Source organism: Lepisma saccharinum, chromosome 1 (assembly GCF_977018435.1).
Source record: "Lepisma saccharinum chromosome 1, izLepSacc3.1, whole genome shotgun sequence".
NCBI classification, from domain to species: domain Eukaryota; kingdom Metazoa; phylum Arthropoda; class Insecta; order Zygentoma; family Lepismatidae; genus Lepisma; species Lepisma saccharinum.
In genome coordinates, this window is record NC_139229.1 from 223,046,905 (window position 1) to 223,063,116 (window position 16,212).

The following is a 16,212-nucleotide window of genomic DNA, read 5'->3' on the forward strand; positions in this document are numbered from 1 at the left end:
ACAGGAAAATATGTGACAAAAATAAAAACATTTGGTAACAAAAACAAACTATAACATGCATTTTAAACACCTGAAATTAGTTTCTAAATGATTACCTCTTAGCGAGCTATTTTTTGGAAGAGTTGCAGTGGATCACCATAGTTCTTTCCAAATTCTCCATTGTAAATCTGTGACGATTATCTCTAAAAAGCATCTTATATTGTGAGAAAGATGGCTCCACGTCACAAGAAACAATTCTTGCATATTTGAAGCACGAAATGTCACTAACGCTGAAGTTTTCCAAAGCTTCCTCTTCCTCTACTTCACCTCCTTCCAAAACACATGCAATTTGGCACAATGTTTGAAAACCTTGGTTTTTCCCCAAAAATTCTGTACATTTAGACATTTAGATCCAGTGAGTTCTTTCAGTTTCGTTTCTACTATACGGACTTCACCAATGGAAGCTGCCAAAGTGTTCGCGGACGATTCAAGCTTTCATATGGAATTAGAGAGAATGGACAGGTTTGTTGAGATGTATGCCAATTCGACTTTTAAGGAGGGCTCCATCAACAGTTCTTGCAGAATTCTTCTTTGTCGAGATCATTTACAACAGATACAATTTTTTTCAAAGTTCTGGGCATAACATCTGCATCGCGTAACTACAGGTGTAGGGGGAAGGGGAACCTCAGGACATTTTTGTTTAAAAATGTCTATTCTTCTAGGCGACTTGATAAAAACTTTCTTCCCATTTGAAACCAGTTTATCGACATTGGGATAAAGAACTCTTATCTTTTCACATATTCTATGCAACGCATGCGCCACACATGTAACGTGCACCATTTTGGGGTAGCTAACGGCAAGACCACTGCATGTAAGCTGCAGCATCTGTCAAGAGAAGAACATTGTCAAATTTTATGTCTCCTGGCCACAATAGCTGCATTGCTTCATTAAAAAGCCTTGCTATCGTTACGTGTAGCCAGCCCCAGCTACTTACAGCTATTTTCTCCCGATAGGATTGTAGGCGAGGTGCCAGAAGTCTGCCAGCGAGCGTTTTCAAAGACAAAACAAACCTAGCACTCTCGATATGAAAGAGGTGCAGAGAATAAACATTTTTCCTTGGAGGATTTCGAGGTAGATTTTATGTATTTAAAATGAAAATTCGCAAAATATGTATTTACATACGGAAAACTGGAAAATATGTGTTTTTATGTAAAATAAAATTTGCTGTGTTGACATATAAGGCTATGATATGAATTTTGGCAAAAATGAGGGTCTCTATCTTATCGCAGAAAAAAACATTTATTTACCTAAAGTTCCTTTCCCTACTAATAAGCCACTTAACATATTATTTAAATGTAGCTTGTCCCAAAACAACAAAAAGAATATACCCTAATAAGAAGAAAGTGCCACTAACAGAAGAAATTATACTTTTGAAAAGTAATATGAAAATAGAATATGAAAAATTTAGAATTACAAAAGACACTAAGCACCAGGAAAAGTACAAAAATGTAAAAAAACTATTCAAGAAAGCCATAAAGAATCAAAAATCAAATATTTTCAGTAAACAAATAAAAAAGTCTGTTAATAAACAAAAAGCCATTTGGAAAATAGTAAACAATCACCGTGTATCAAACACAAACAATGATAAAGCAAACATAAAAGTCATCAAGGATGACACTGAAGTAATTGACCCGAATATCATATGCAACTTATTCAACGAATATTTTATAAACTTAACCAACACAAACAGAGAGAATGAAAATAATGACAAAACACTAGAGATCCCAATCGAGAAATATCAGTCAAACAGTATATATATCCCAGAAGTAAGTGCTAATGAGTTAAAAAAAGTTATACAAGGTTTAAAAAACAAAAAATCACATGGACCTGATGAATGGTCAGCTGAACTTATTAAATCCTGCTCAGAATCTATTTTAGAACCCCTGCTGTATGCAGTCAACAATTCAATAAAATTTGGTACATTCCCCAAAGTTCTAAAACACAGCACAGTGATACCCATATTCAAAAAAGGAGCTGCAACAGACATTGAGAACTACAGACCTATCTCCCTAACATCTGCTTTTTCAAAGATATTGGAAAAAATTTTATCAAATTATATTATAAAGTTTTGTAACAAATATAACATAATAAACAGAAACCAGCATGGATTCCAGAAAGGGAAATCAATAAACACAGCTCTAGCACAGTTAATTGATTATGTAACCGAAACATTAGAGAAACACGAAGCTACAAACACTATATATCTAGATCTTTCCAAGGCATTCGATAGGGTAAAACATGACCTGCTTATGGTCAAACTAAGCAATATAGGAATAAGAGGGATAGCTTATGAACTTATACAATCTTATCTACAGGACAGAATGCAAATTACTCAAATAAGCTACAACATGCATGGTATAGTCACTAACTTTAAATCACAAAGTAGGAAAGTGTTAATGGGGGTACCCCAAGGATCAATCCTGGGGCCCCTGCTCTTTATTTTGTACATAAACAATGTACCAGAATACCCAAACACAAAAATTGTCACCTATGCCGATGACACAACTGTTCTTGCCAGAGGTATCGACCCTAGGAAGCTTGAAATAAACACTTTTATCACCATAAACCAACTGGCACAATACTTAACTTCACATGGATTAATAATAAATAACAATAAAACAAAATTTATGATATTCAATACAATCCGAAACATGGATTTTGAGTTACAAACACTATGCATAGACAATGTGCTCATAGAAACTGTATCTTCAGTAAAGTTTTTGGGAATAACACTAGATCAAAAATTAACGTGGGAAGAACAAATTAACAACATCTGCAGTAAATTATCATCTAATCTATACCTGCTAAAACAAATGGCTGAATATAATTTAACAGAAATTAACAAATGCATATATTATGGACTAATTTACCCCTATGTTGAATATGGCATAATAGCTTGGGGTGGATCATTTTATAATAATACTGTCAGAATACTGAGACTTCAAAAGAGAGCACTTAGAATAATGTACAAACTAGGCTGTAGGGAATCTTGCAAAGAGTTATTCAGGGAAAAACAAATAATGACAATATACTCCCTATACATCTATAAGGTGGCCGCGGTGGCTCAGTCGGTAACGCGTCTGACTACCATGCTCAAGGTCCCGGGTTCGATCCCCGGCCGGTTCAAATCCGGGAACTTTTCTAACGTTGGAAGCGGCTCCGGCGCCCACCCAGCGTCGAATAACATGGGTACCTGGGGGAAACCCTGGGGGGGTAAAGGTGGTCAGGGGCGTGATGCTGATCACATCACCCCCACTCATGACCGGATCAAGAAAGTGTGGGGCGTTACCCCCACACCCCCTATACGCCTTCATGGCGTGGTGTTAAGCACAGGGGAGCACTTTACTTTTTTACTTTTATACATCTATAAGGCTATAATGTTTGTTCTAAATACTGGAAGCATGACTAAAAATAACCAATTACACAACCACAATACAAGGGGGAAAGATAATTATTACCAGAACCAACACAGACTCAATATCTCAAAACAATCACCAATGAATGCCGGAAAAATATTCTACAACCAGCTGCCTCATGACATAAAACTGATATCTCCAAAAGATAATCAAATACAAACAATAAAAAAATATTTGACAGATAGAGCTCTCTACAGTATCGGAGAATTCATGGAACAAGACAATACAAGGCCAATGTACTAAAAAAGGTGTATTTTAATTGTATTCTTATTTCAATCATGCAACAATGATAATGTGTTTTTTTTATTTTTATTGTAGTGTAATGAAGTGTATTTTTTCATTTTTACTTTGGTGTAGTGAAGTAATGTACTACGCAATGTTTCTTCTTTTTTGTTATGATGTACTTAACTAATTATTATTTCATTATGTATCTTGACGTTTTCCATGCCCTTTTAAACAAGGGTCAACGGAAGAAAAATAAAATTCAAATTCAAATTCAGTATATACGGGGAAATTTCCATTATCTAAAATCCATACCTTAAAATTAAAAAAAGGGGTATGGAAAATAACTTTCCCAAAATAACTTTCAAGATATCAAAGTCTCATGAAGAGGCGTAAGCCATGTGACTTACAATTTGAAACAGTAGTTTTAAAACACCATGAAGGTATAATTTGAGATATTTGCCAGAAAATGCGCTAAAATGAAAATGTGAATTTTGGGAAAAATAACACGTTATAGTAAAAAAAAAAATACACCAATTTGAAAAAAAGTAACAAAATATCAAGGTCCCTACCGATTAGGTATAAATAAAACAAGAATATCAGTTGTAATTTATTGCATTAGTAACAGTGATTCCTAACCTAATTTTCGGCATAATCACCACCGTTTTTATGACATTAGTGGTAGCATGTCACTAAATTTTGTATGCCCATGCTATATGCATCTGACAGCAAAGACTGGAACTATCTCTACCGCAGTGTAGCTGTGAAATCCGTACAGGGAGTGGTCCAAGATATCTCACCTGAAGTGATGCAAAGGGCCCACGTGTACCCAGCTGTATGAGGTTGTGCGCATTCGATTGGCCTTCCGTGAATTGTCTGCATCATCGTCTGACCATACTATACGTCACACATACATACCTCACGACGTCCGGTCTGCACACCTCACGACGTCCGGTCTGCACACCTCACACGGTTGCTGGTGGTTCTGTGCCAAATTCTGAGCATGCAAAAATATGATTACTACAAGTAGGCTACATCACAGTCGGTGGGAGACTGTATGAGAGCTACAATCTTTAACCTAGAACTGTCCTAAAATGGCTGCATTGCGACTGTACCAGATTACAGCTCCATACCACTTCTTCCTGCCATCTCTCTGGCCACTAGTGCTGCGTACAGGCAACATTGGAGCTTTTTTCAGGATGCCCCTCGTATATGAACTTTTAAAAGCTGTTATTAACAATGTGTTCCGGTTTTAATCTTTGATTAGCTAAATCAGGTACCTATACAATGCAATTCTATAAATTCTATAAATTGCTTTCTTTTCGTCAGCAATAATGGTATAACTGCATGTTTTCAGTTTCACAGTACTTCACTTGGATATACTGTACTGAAGCAGAAATCCCATTGATAATGTAAGGAAATATGACACTTTCTTTTGTGCAATTCAATTGTTTCACTTACTTGCAAGAGCTAAGTTGTTTGCTTTACAGAGAAGAGAGAAATGCATCGAAAAATGAGTCCACACTCAAGCAGAGGGTTCCAAACCTCAGTGGAAATATCAACATACAATACCGAGAATGGCTAAGGAGATTGATAAATTACAAAATGTATTTCTTAATCAATCACTCTTCACTCTAATCTCATTTAGTCGTAACTTTAAAAATAATCAAGTATTTTATTTTAAACTTACTGCGTATGATAAAATTCCGTAATCCTTCCCTAGCTTGTGAATTGTAATAATTTTCCAAATTCACTATTTTGCAGTTTGAATTCAAATCATAGACACTAGAGAAATTAAGTCAATTTCATAGATGAAATATTGGTACTTAACAAATCCATACCTGGATCTGTACAAGTTTATTATTTCCATTTGCAAGAAACATCGATTTAGTTTAGTTTGTAATTGTCAGGGAAAAATGTAAATTTTGTCCTGGAAAAGTCAGGGAATTTTATTTCTGCTTGTTTGTAGCCACCCTGTATAAGTAATTGCTTCCAGTTATTTCCATTAATATTGGTTCTAGCAAATACACGCACATATACACACAGTAGAACCTCAATTTTATGTTGATTAGAAGCTTGTAAATAAAAAATAAAATATAGGGAACATAAGAAGAAGGAAAGCATGAGTGGAAAGGTTGAAACTCAAATGGACGTAAGAAATGACTGCACAATTGACTTCTTTTTATCATAGAACGTATTAAAAAGAAAGCGACATTATGAATTCGTAAGTAAAAGAAGCAAGGCATGCAATGCAGTGAAAATCAGTCAAGAACTAACCTTCTCATGTGAGCCAGGCAACAAGCTACCTGCTACAGTATAGCCCCATATTTACATCTGGATTTTACAATTTCCCACATTATACATTCAATCAGGATGGTCTTAACATAACAGAATGTTATAAAATTTTCCTCAATGGTATATTTTCCTGCATTTTAAGTTTTGTCATGTTGGTTCCCTGAAAAAGTAAAATCGAGGTTCCTCTGTATTACAGTCCCGCTGTCCTTATGTCCGGCACGAAGACCGCTTTTATGGCAGTGACCCTTTGTTTTTGCAATTTCCTTAGAAAGCACTCGTGGGCAAACAACCAATTAGGCCTAATGCTTGGCAAGAAGTGGCAACATTAAAAATCCCACTCCCCAAATCAGCCAGCAGGGAAACAGGATTTTGTCAAAATAACTGTTCTGCGTTGTGAGTGGATAACGGCCAGAATATAGGTTCCATGAAGTTTTACGTATAAAATTGAATGGATTGGGCCTCAATTTAGTCTGTTAATCGGATATGTTGTTTACTTTAAAAGCTTGGGTGGGGGTAGGTCGCTTGGTGAATTAAACTTAAGCAAAAGCAAGGAAAGGGAGAGAGAGAAGTTACGTGGCTGACGGAACAACCTTCTGGTAAATATTGTGACATCACAATTTGTGAAAACATACGAGGGGCGTTCAAATCAATCTGGGACTTTTGACTTTATAAAATAAAATAGCAAATTTCAAGGGGTGGAAACTGTTGTAACAATGTAAATAAAATTCATCAAATAAAATCCTGTGTTCCGCAAGTCCTGACTTTTCCGGTTGGAATAATCGGATATTACGTTGATGTTCATTCCGTCGCTGTTCAATGGTGCATCCCGTTTGGCCTATGTATGGTGTCTCACACTCGCAGGGTATTTGGTACACTCCTGCAATGCGGAGTTCCAGGTCATCTTTGACTGAACGGAGTAAGGCCTTGGTTTTCAGTGGTGGCCTGTGAATGGTCTTCACTCCATGCCTGTGCAGCGACGGAATGAACATCAACGTAATATCCGATTATTCCAACTGGAAAAGTTAGGACTTGCGGAACACAGCATCACCGAGGGACACAGGATTTTATTTACCGACACCAAAATAATAGCCAAATGTGCCGGTTACTGGGACAGACGGGTAAAGGAAGCCAAAGAAATTTAACGGGAAAGCACCAATCTTAACAGGGACGTGGGACTCCAGCTCAGTCATGCTTGGAACCCACTCCTCCGTACAAACAAGACATCAGCCAATGAGAACACCAGGATCCAGAACGAGCCAATAGGAAGACAGAGTCCAAACTCCGCCACATTATAGTCATGTATATTAACCTACACTGGTCTCCATTTCTCCATTCCCTGAAGATGAGAGCAATGTATGCCCTCGAAACGTTGGAAGCTAACTTCAATTTAACGTGGCTGGTAACCCAAGAACACTTGTTTGAATCACATCGCTAGGAAAGGTACAATTCCTACTAATGCCATGTTTGTACGGTCAACGAAGTTAATAATAAGTTGTGTTATATACAGTGTATATTGATACACTTGTATGCTAAATTGTATCTTCTGCAAATATCCTGTATAAAGAAACAAACTGCTGGAGTACTAAGTACTAAGTGAGGTGAGTGTACGGAATTGTTTAGTATCTTTCGGTTTTAATGTTATGTAAATTATTTTGTGTGTGTTATTGATGTTTTTTTTTTTTAAATGACACAGGGTGGCTACTCACCAGGATTTTTGTGTTAATTATTAAATTGCAACTTTTATTAATCCAAATCCCACTGAATTTATACATATTTATAAATGCCTCGCAGGCAAGTTTTTCAGAGTTTAGCTTTTATTTGTATTGAGGAAGGAAAATAAAACAGAATTCAATCAGATTACTGTGTTAGTGTCCTTTGTGGAACAGACAGACAGAAAATTATTGCAAGATAGGATATCTTGAAGTTGATTAGGTAAATTTTTGAGTTTTAAATTGTTAAGAGTATTGACATTTTTTCGTAGATTAGTATATCCCATAACATTTGTGACTTGTGTTTGAAGATGTATTTCGAGGCTGAATATATGAAATGGCAAATGTAAACTCCGCACCTTAAATTAAATATTGTAAATTTATACTGTTTCATTGAATTGAATTAGAATTTTTCGATAGGATTGGAAATCCTTTATATTGTTAATATATTTTTTGAGGGGGTGGGGTAATACATAAGGTTGAAATAAATAAAACATCTGCCAGTAACCTTGAATTTTTGTAAAGTTTGCCTTGAAAACCGGGAATTATACTTGAATTTTTATGGTCATAGAGTGACGACCCTGTGATAAAACATACAAATTTTAATTTGTTTGTCTGTTTGAGTGATTTCGATGCATGAATGTTTAATGTTGTGTGTATAAATTGTATATAGCAATTTACGATGCAACTTTCTTCTGCAGCAACGTCGCTATGCTTCAGCGAAAAGCAAGTATACACACAAGAGGTGCTGGCCGTAGTAATGCAACAACTCATGGAACAGAATCCATTGCCCACCCTGCTGATGAGGACCGTGATACAGTCCTTGTCTTTGTACCCACGCCTCATAGGATTTGTTATGAACATTCTACAACGACTTATTCTCAAACAGGTAGGTATATGTTGCATGGCTTTATCATGTAGTTACACGTTTTTAATTACCTAGTCATATCATAAGTACTGTCATGCCTTTGGAGGCTGGCTAGACACCCTCATGGCAAGGGCAGCACCTGCCCACAGGGAGGTGTAAGACCCGAGTCATTGTGTGGTGAACTGCGGACGGGAGAAAGTGATCGTGATACAGGTATGGATGATACAGGTTGAGGAGTATGAACGTCGAGTGGCTGTCATTGCACTACATAAGGTAGGGAAAGCAGCTATTGAGATTTTCAAACTTCTCCAGAAGCTTCAAATCTGAAAGAGTTTTGTGTATCACACTATCCAGCGATACGTTGAAACTGAAACTGTGAACGACCGGCCCAGGGCAGGGTGGCCTGGAAGAGTATGGACGCCGAGGTTGTAAAATCAATGTGTGCGATGAAATCCTGTCAGGAGACGGTCAGTGCTGGTTCGGGACTACAAGATGTCCAAAATGTCCATGTCTCGTGTGTTACGTTGTGACTGCAGCTGCAAGCTTACAAACGACATACAGGTCATTTTCTCACTGATGCGTTAAAGTGGCAGAGGTTGATCAAAGCAAACTGCATACTCAAGTGGTACACAGCAAATGGGCACTTTACCGATGAATCCTCTTCACCAATGAAAAATAGTTCAATGTTGAGGAGGTATTCAATGTCCAAAATGACAGGCTATATGCGGGGAGTTCACAAGAAGCTGCCGACAAAACTCAGAGGGTCCATCATCCAGTCTTACTTGGTGTGTGTGTGGGGGGGGGGGGCTGCGAGGGCACCACTGAGCTTCATTTCTGCAAGCAAGGCATCAAAACATCAGCCAAGGTGTTCCAAGAGATGGTCCTTGAGGGTGTGATCAGGGGTTTCATAAACACCTTCTTTCACGGTCATTCCTGGAGTTTCCAGCAGGAAACAGCCAATAAAGCTAAGATGACCCAGCAGTGGCTCCAGATGAATTTGCCAGACTTTGTTTCCATGTCTGATTGGTCCTCTGGTAGCCCCGATCACAATCCTCTACACTACAAATTGTTGGCTGTACTTCAGGAAGTGGCATGCAAGAAAAGACACCCCAACATCCCCAGTTTGAGGCACTCTCTCAGGAAGGCAGTGGCGGACTTCCCTGTAGATATCGTGCGTAATGCAATTGATGCGTGGCCAAAAGACTGAATGACTGCGTGCGTGCTAAAGGTGGTCATATTGAGTAGCGATAGGTGTTTTGTGTTCCTCACATATCCATGTACCATATATTCTATGGATGTTACACTATCCCTAACCATCTTGTGTCCTGCAAACCTTGTGATTCTATTTATGATAAGACTAGGTACATTAACCCAATAATGCCCTGCTTAATTACATGCGCAACAAAAATGAACCTTATATACAAATAGGGAAATTTATACAAGTAGTATCGCTAAATGAAACACTTGTTGTTTCTAGTTTTTAGATAAACATTTCCATTTTAACTTTTTGCTTATAGTAACAGTAGTTTTTGGATTTTCTTGGTGCCTAAAGGAAAGAAAGCATTACAGATGGTATAGTGGCAACTTAATTGCTTTGTAATCAAGGGTTCCCACGTTTCATAGCTTGTGGATGAACGTGGTGATTCAGATCTCATTTTAAAGTGTAGATCCAGTCCTGATTGGCCAATCTGTGCACAAAGTAGGCTTAAAACAAAATCCATTAAAAACGGGAACAAAAAATATATGTTAACCTGTCTGGAAGAGAGAAGGATTTTCATATCAAATCTATCTTTGAGCGGGGTGTAAGGGGGGTGCTCCTTCCACGTAGTGCACCCAATAGTCAACCTCACTTCCACATAGTACACCCTGGACTGCAGACAAACGAGGCTCTGGCGACTGGCCCCATGGCCAGTATAATTTTGTTTGTGTTGTCCTGTGTTTTGTCCTTATTCTTGCTGAGTGCTCCTTTACAGCCTGAGCTTTTAACGGAAGTCAGAAGATTTTAATATTTTATAATTTTAGTTATGCAACGTTAAGAGTTGTTATGTGTAACGGTTAGGGGCTGGACCCCGTATAATATGACGGGTGCAAAATAGCCTTAGTGCTGACGCACCGAAAATTTTAAATTCAAATCAAAATCAAATCTATCGTTGAGCTTCAAAGAAACACTCTCAAGTACTGAAACATCGTGTTACTCGAAAGGGACAGATTAATGAGAACTCTATTGGAAGGGGCATTGAATGTTTTACAGTAGCAGGGTGGCTACTCACAGGGAGTTCCTTGATTTTGGGAATTATGTGTGAATTATTGGCTCCAGGAATTCTGCGGGAATTTTACTCCATAGATGTGACAAATTGCTACTTTTATTAATCCATAGATATTTATAATTGCTCTGGCATATGTTTTTCACAGTTTAGCTTTTGTGTTTATGGAGCAAATAAAAGAAAGCTACAGTGGAAAACCAAACAGATTTCTCAGTCCATTATACTTAGTTAACGATCTTTGCATAACAATGTCTCTGACTGACATAGAAAGTCATGTGGTGGGGCCAAATCTAACCTTTTTCGAGATTTTAAGTTACGAGTTCCTTTATGGCAGAAATTCAACTGCATTGACCGTCACTTCATTGTCTGTCAGGATACGTTGGAACCACAATGACCCTTCATATTTTTATTATGTTTGTGTGTGTGTGATGGGGGGGGGGGGTGTAGTAAGTAATGATGAAATAAAGGAAACTTACTTGTATCCTTGAATTTTATCAGGGTCTTAGAGTAGCCACTCTGATTAGGTGAATATGCAATATATGAAAATATGATTTCTTTTAGAATTCCAAAAATAATGACATTCCAAGTGATAAAAAATTCATGAGTTTTATTGACAAAATAATGCAAAATGTGTAATTTTCCATGAAATGAACATCTTTGTGCAAAATATTACCAAAATAGCACTGAATTAAATCAGAAACATACAAAACTCTGCAGTCGAGGCTGTATGGTTGTGTTGCCGATTTCTGACCAAATGTATCATGATCTGGATGTTCCTAGATTTTCCTCAAATCTCCCACAGAGTATCACGGAGTGAGCCATTTTGCTGCTGCATTATTAGCCATTTTTGGCTGGACTTACCTATGTGAACAGCTGTTCTCCATTATGAACTTTAATAAACTAGCCCAAAAAATCAAGAATGATTGACAAAATTTGTTGTTGTATTAAGAGTTTTCTCCTCACAAAAGACTTAATGCAGACATTGAGAAGTGATTTTCTAAAAAATGTGTCAAATCTCTGAGAAACGAAACTAGAATTGTCCATAGACAATTGTCAAAATATTTGCACAACTATAACCAGGTTTATTTTATTCCAATAAAATACATAAGGATTATAATTAAAATATTTTTCATTACAAACGACCGTAATTGTTCAGTTCCGAAGAGGGTGGTATGTAATTGGGATGAGGGGAAATTCCCCCTATAGTTTTTGCATTCCTCTCTCATTGCTAATTTTTGACACTTGTCCAGAGAAGGGTGGGGTTCATAAAGGGTGACAATTAATGAACTATATGAAATAAAACGGAAATTAGTGACAAACCACGTAGTACACAAACTTTATTGCACCTGTAAACGGCACTACAGACATTCGGATTTAGGTTATGACATGTTTGATATGTCTGCCATCTCTGGCGATGATGTGGGGCAGATGAACAGCAAAATTCTGCATGACCCGCTGAAGTGTCGAAACATCGATGACCTCCTGAATGGCAGTTTTCAGCTCGGCAATGGTTTTAGGGTTATTTCTGTACACCATGTCCTTAACATAGCCCCCTTCCAGTGGCCTCTGGGTACCCCAGAGCCAGAATGCGGTCCCCAAAATACTCCTCCAGGACATTTTCACTTGCAAATGGCCGACATCAACACGTTGCGTGCGCATACGCATACGAATTCCCATCATGCCCTGTGGCCAACCATGCAGTTTGGACGTCATCACGCGAACTGTTCAGAAATTATGACGGTTTTATTTCATATAGTTCATTTATTGTCACCCTGTATGTAATTTTTATAATATAAGGACTCCAAGGGATTGGGGTTCAAGATGTGCGGCCCAAAGAGTTTCGACATTATCGTTACGCAGCTCTACTTACGTATTGAGTTTGACATGGCTGATTTGCTATGAGTGAATATGTCCTATATTTTGGAACAACATGCCTTACTTTTTAGCTCACAGTAATCTGGTAGCTCTGTTTTCTTACAATTGTTAATTTTTCTTTGTAGGTGTGGAAGCAGAAGAAGGTCTGGGAAGGCTTTGTGAAATGTTGCCAAAGAACGAAACCTCAGAGTTTCCAAGTTCTTCTCCAGCTTCCTCCTGTGCAGCTGAAGGACGTTTTCCAGATGTCTTCAGACTTACAGCAGCCACTCCTTAGCCATGTCATGTCTTTCACAGACACACAGGTGGGTTTCAGACCTTCAAAATGTTTAATTTTGTTTTTGACCTGCTCAGTTGTTAGTCTTCGTAACATATAGATATAAATAACGATATGGTGTGGCAGGAAAGTAATGAGACTGGTTATCTTTTAACCATGAATATTATTATTTTTACAAATCAAGGTTATCTCTTTCAAAATAGTTCCCTTAGGCAGCTACACAGCGACGGAGGCATTGTTTCCATTGTTCGTAGCAGTGATGGAAGGCTGCTGCTAGAATACCCCTCAGCTCGTCGGTTACGCTCTTTTGGATATTGTCCAAAGTACCAAAATGCCACCCTTTCAAGTGGTTTTTGAGCTGGGGAAATAAAAAGAAGTCACACTGAGATCCGACGAATCTGGGGCCTGAGGAACCACATGACTGCTTTTTTCTGCCAAAAATTCATTGATGGAAACTACAGTGTGACATGGGGCATTGCCATGGTGCAGCATCCAAGTGCTAAAATTTGATGGACGGTAAACCGGTTAAAATTTAACTCACTACTGATCGTTCTCAACGTCAATCAACGATCTGACCTCACTCTTCCCACATTGTCGTCCGTTTTTGAGGTTGAAGGTCTTCCCACACGATGTTCGTCTTCCACTTGTTCTCGGCCTTCTAAAAAGGACTCGTCACCTGCCATCTGAACAGTTGTGCCCTGGATATGGAATTTTCTCCATAAGCCCTTTGTAACTTTTTATGTAAGTCACAGTAGCAGATTCGCAAAGCTTTACACAAAATTTGATGGCAAAACATTGCTCAAACATTTTGCCAGTCCATTTTCGTAGCGCACCTCATAAACACAACTTCACTTCAGACGCTCTGAACAATTGCAAAATGCAGCAAATTTAAACTTGTACTAAGTCCACGGCAGGGGTTAACCTAACTGCCATGTGAAGGGGAAGACAACAATGTCATCAATTCGTGCACAGTGTTGCCAGTCTCATTACTTTTCTGCCACAGCTCGTATCATTGCCTTGTACTGAAGGATTTCTTTTAACTCTGCTAACGTTTGGTAACATCAGCAAAATGCATAATGAAAACACAGTAGAGAAAGAGACAGGCTGCTATTAATACCTCATCAACTAAGATGGAGGCTGACCCAAACACAAACTAAAGTTCATATATTTTCGTAACAAACCTTGTATCAAGTGTACAGTTTTTTTTAAAGAAAATCCTGTGAGCACAGGGTTATAGCACCAACAAAACATGTGTGTAATATTTTGCACAGTCAGTGTTCTGTACATCATTAGTACTTGAAATAAATTTTAAGACTTCAATATTTTGTGTAGATAAAATAAGTTAAAGTATCATGCAGTTTAACCTGTTACATACTTATTTCACCACCTTTTTGCTCAGAGGAAATTATAATTAATGTCCCCCCTAAAAAAAAGTACTTATGATTTAATTAAGCCATTATTAGAAGCACATATTTTTGTTAAGTAAAAAAGCAAAATTTTCGTACAAAAACAGTCAATTCCAGGTTCAAAAGCTGTAAAAATAAAATTTTGGTGTTATAATGGTGAAAAATTGGATCAAAGGGGGGTATATAAAATGACATTTTGTGAATATAATCCTAAAGTTTATTATAAAACTACACTTATTACACAAAATAAATATATCCCTTCTAATAGCACATTTATGTACGAGAGCAAATCGAAAAGTCTTCCCCCCCCCCACAATTTGAATGACTGAAGTCTGTTGATGGTCCTGTTTGTCACATGAGACCTGACATTATCGTGGAGGGTAACCACATTGTCCAAATTGAGAATCCCTTGGCGCTTTTCCTTGATGGCAGCTCGCAACGTGAGAGTGTGCCACAATAGCTGTCAGCATTGATGGCATCACCTCGTGACATGAAATCCTGCAGGAGTGGTCCTAGGCAATCCCAGAAGACCATGAGCAATGTTTTCTGTTGTGAGCAATGAGCGAGGATGCCCCGACCACTCAATGTCATGAAGGTTTTCTTGGTCATTTTCAAACTCATACCACCACCACCGCATACTTCTCAAAGAGACACTTGTCCCCATACGTCGGCTGCATTTCCCTATGGATCTCGATGGGCGTTCATCCCTTGCTCCATAGAAAACGAATAACACTTTGCTGCTCATACGACGTGGACATGTTGAGTACTACAGCAAACTGACAGTAGTGCCGTGCCGCGGAGCAGCCAAGAGTTAACGCTGGACTGTTCCAAGAAAAACCTATTGCATTGAATGTATATCTCCGTTTCTCAATGACTAATATTTCAGCTGAAAAAAAATAGGGGCAAAGACTTTTAGATTTGCCCTCGTACTTACCAGAGTATTAAGTTTATTCCTGTATAAAGGGGTCCATTTTGCCTTCTGACAGCAGAAGTGATTAATTTTCCATCAATTGCGTAACTCACAGGATAATTCAAACTTCAGAAAGTGTCGCATCAGTAAATAAAAGATAAATTAACTAATTAATATGTTCCAACCATACAATAATTAAGACCCAACCAAAAAATATGCTGCAAACACATTACAAAGAAAATAATCTATTAAACTAAATATCTTTTCAGAGGGCTCATATACCACACACCATAATGGATGTTATTATGGGAAGGACTGAAGATGATTTGGACACAGAACCTGTAAGTTTCCTGTTTTTTTCTTTCACTCACTCATTGTCAGCAGTATTAATAGTGAATAGAAATTTAGCCTGCATGATGAGACAAGGACACATTATTTTATGTGATAATTCAATAGTATTTCGTTTCGTAAGCAGGGAATTTTGGAAACAAAAAATAGGGCTTTTTTATGCTTGAGTGATGTTCTGCGAATAAAAAATAAAGGTATTAGTGTTGGGAGATATATCGTCCAGGCACTATATCGAAATATTGAAAAAAATATCAACTAGATTATATATATATATATATATCATCATATTTTGGTAATATTTATTGTGTCGGCGATATATCATCATGTTATTTTACCTATATATATCATGTGAATGATATATTGCCACGATATATGGTGATATATATCATGTCAGCGATATATCATCATGATATTTTGGCAATATATATCATGTAGGCGATATATCATCTCTGTATTTGGTGATATATATTGTGGAGACTAATGTCACCAATATCACTATACAGAAAAAATATCACATCGTATTGTATCGTCTGTGACAATATTTTCTTGATGATATATCATGATATCAAATTTCCGATATCGTCAA

At 37.6% G+C, this 16,212-nt stretch overlaps 1 protein-coding gene across 2 annotated transcripts in view; it reads left to right on the plus strand.

The window, feature by feature from the left end:
* Sym (symplekin scaffold protein) overlaps nucleotides 1-16,212 on the plus strand; it is a 175,536-nt gene that overhangs the window by 146,327 nt on the left and 12,997 nt on the right. For both annotated transcript variants that reach the window (XM_083112238.1, XM_083112247.1), the window contains exons 17-19: nucleotides 8,383-8,570; nucleotides 12,814-12,990; nucleotides 15,548-15,619. In XM_083112238.1, the coding sequence (XP_082968364.1) occupies nucleotides 8,383-8,570; nucleotides 12,814-12,990; nucleotides 15,548-15,619 (437 nt within the window). The remainder of the gene's footprint in view (nucleotides 1-8,382; nucleotides 8,571-12,813; nucleotides 12,991-15,547; nucleotides 15,620-16,212) is intronic.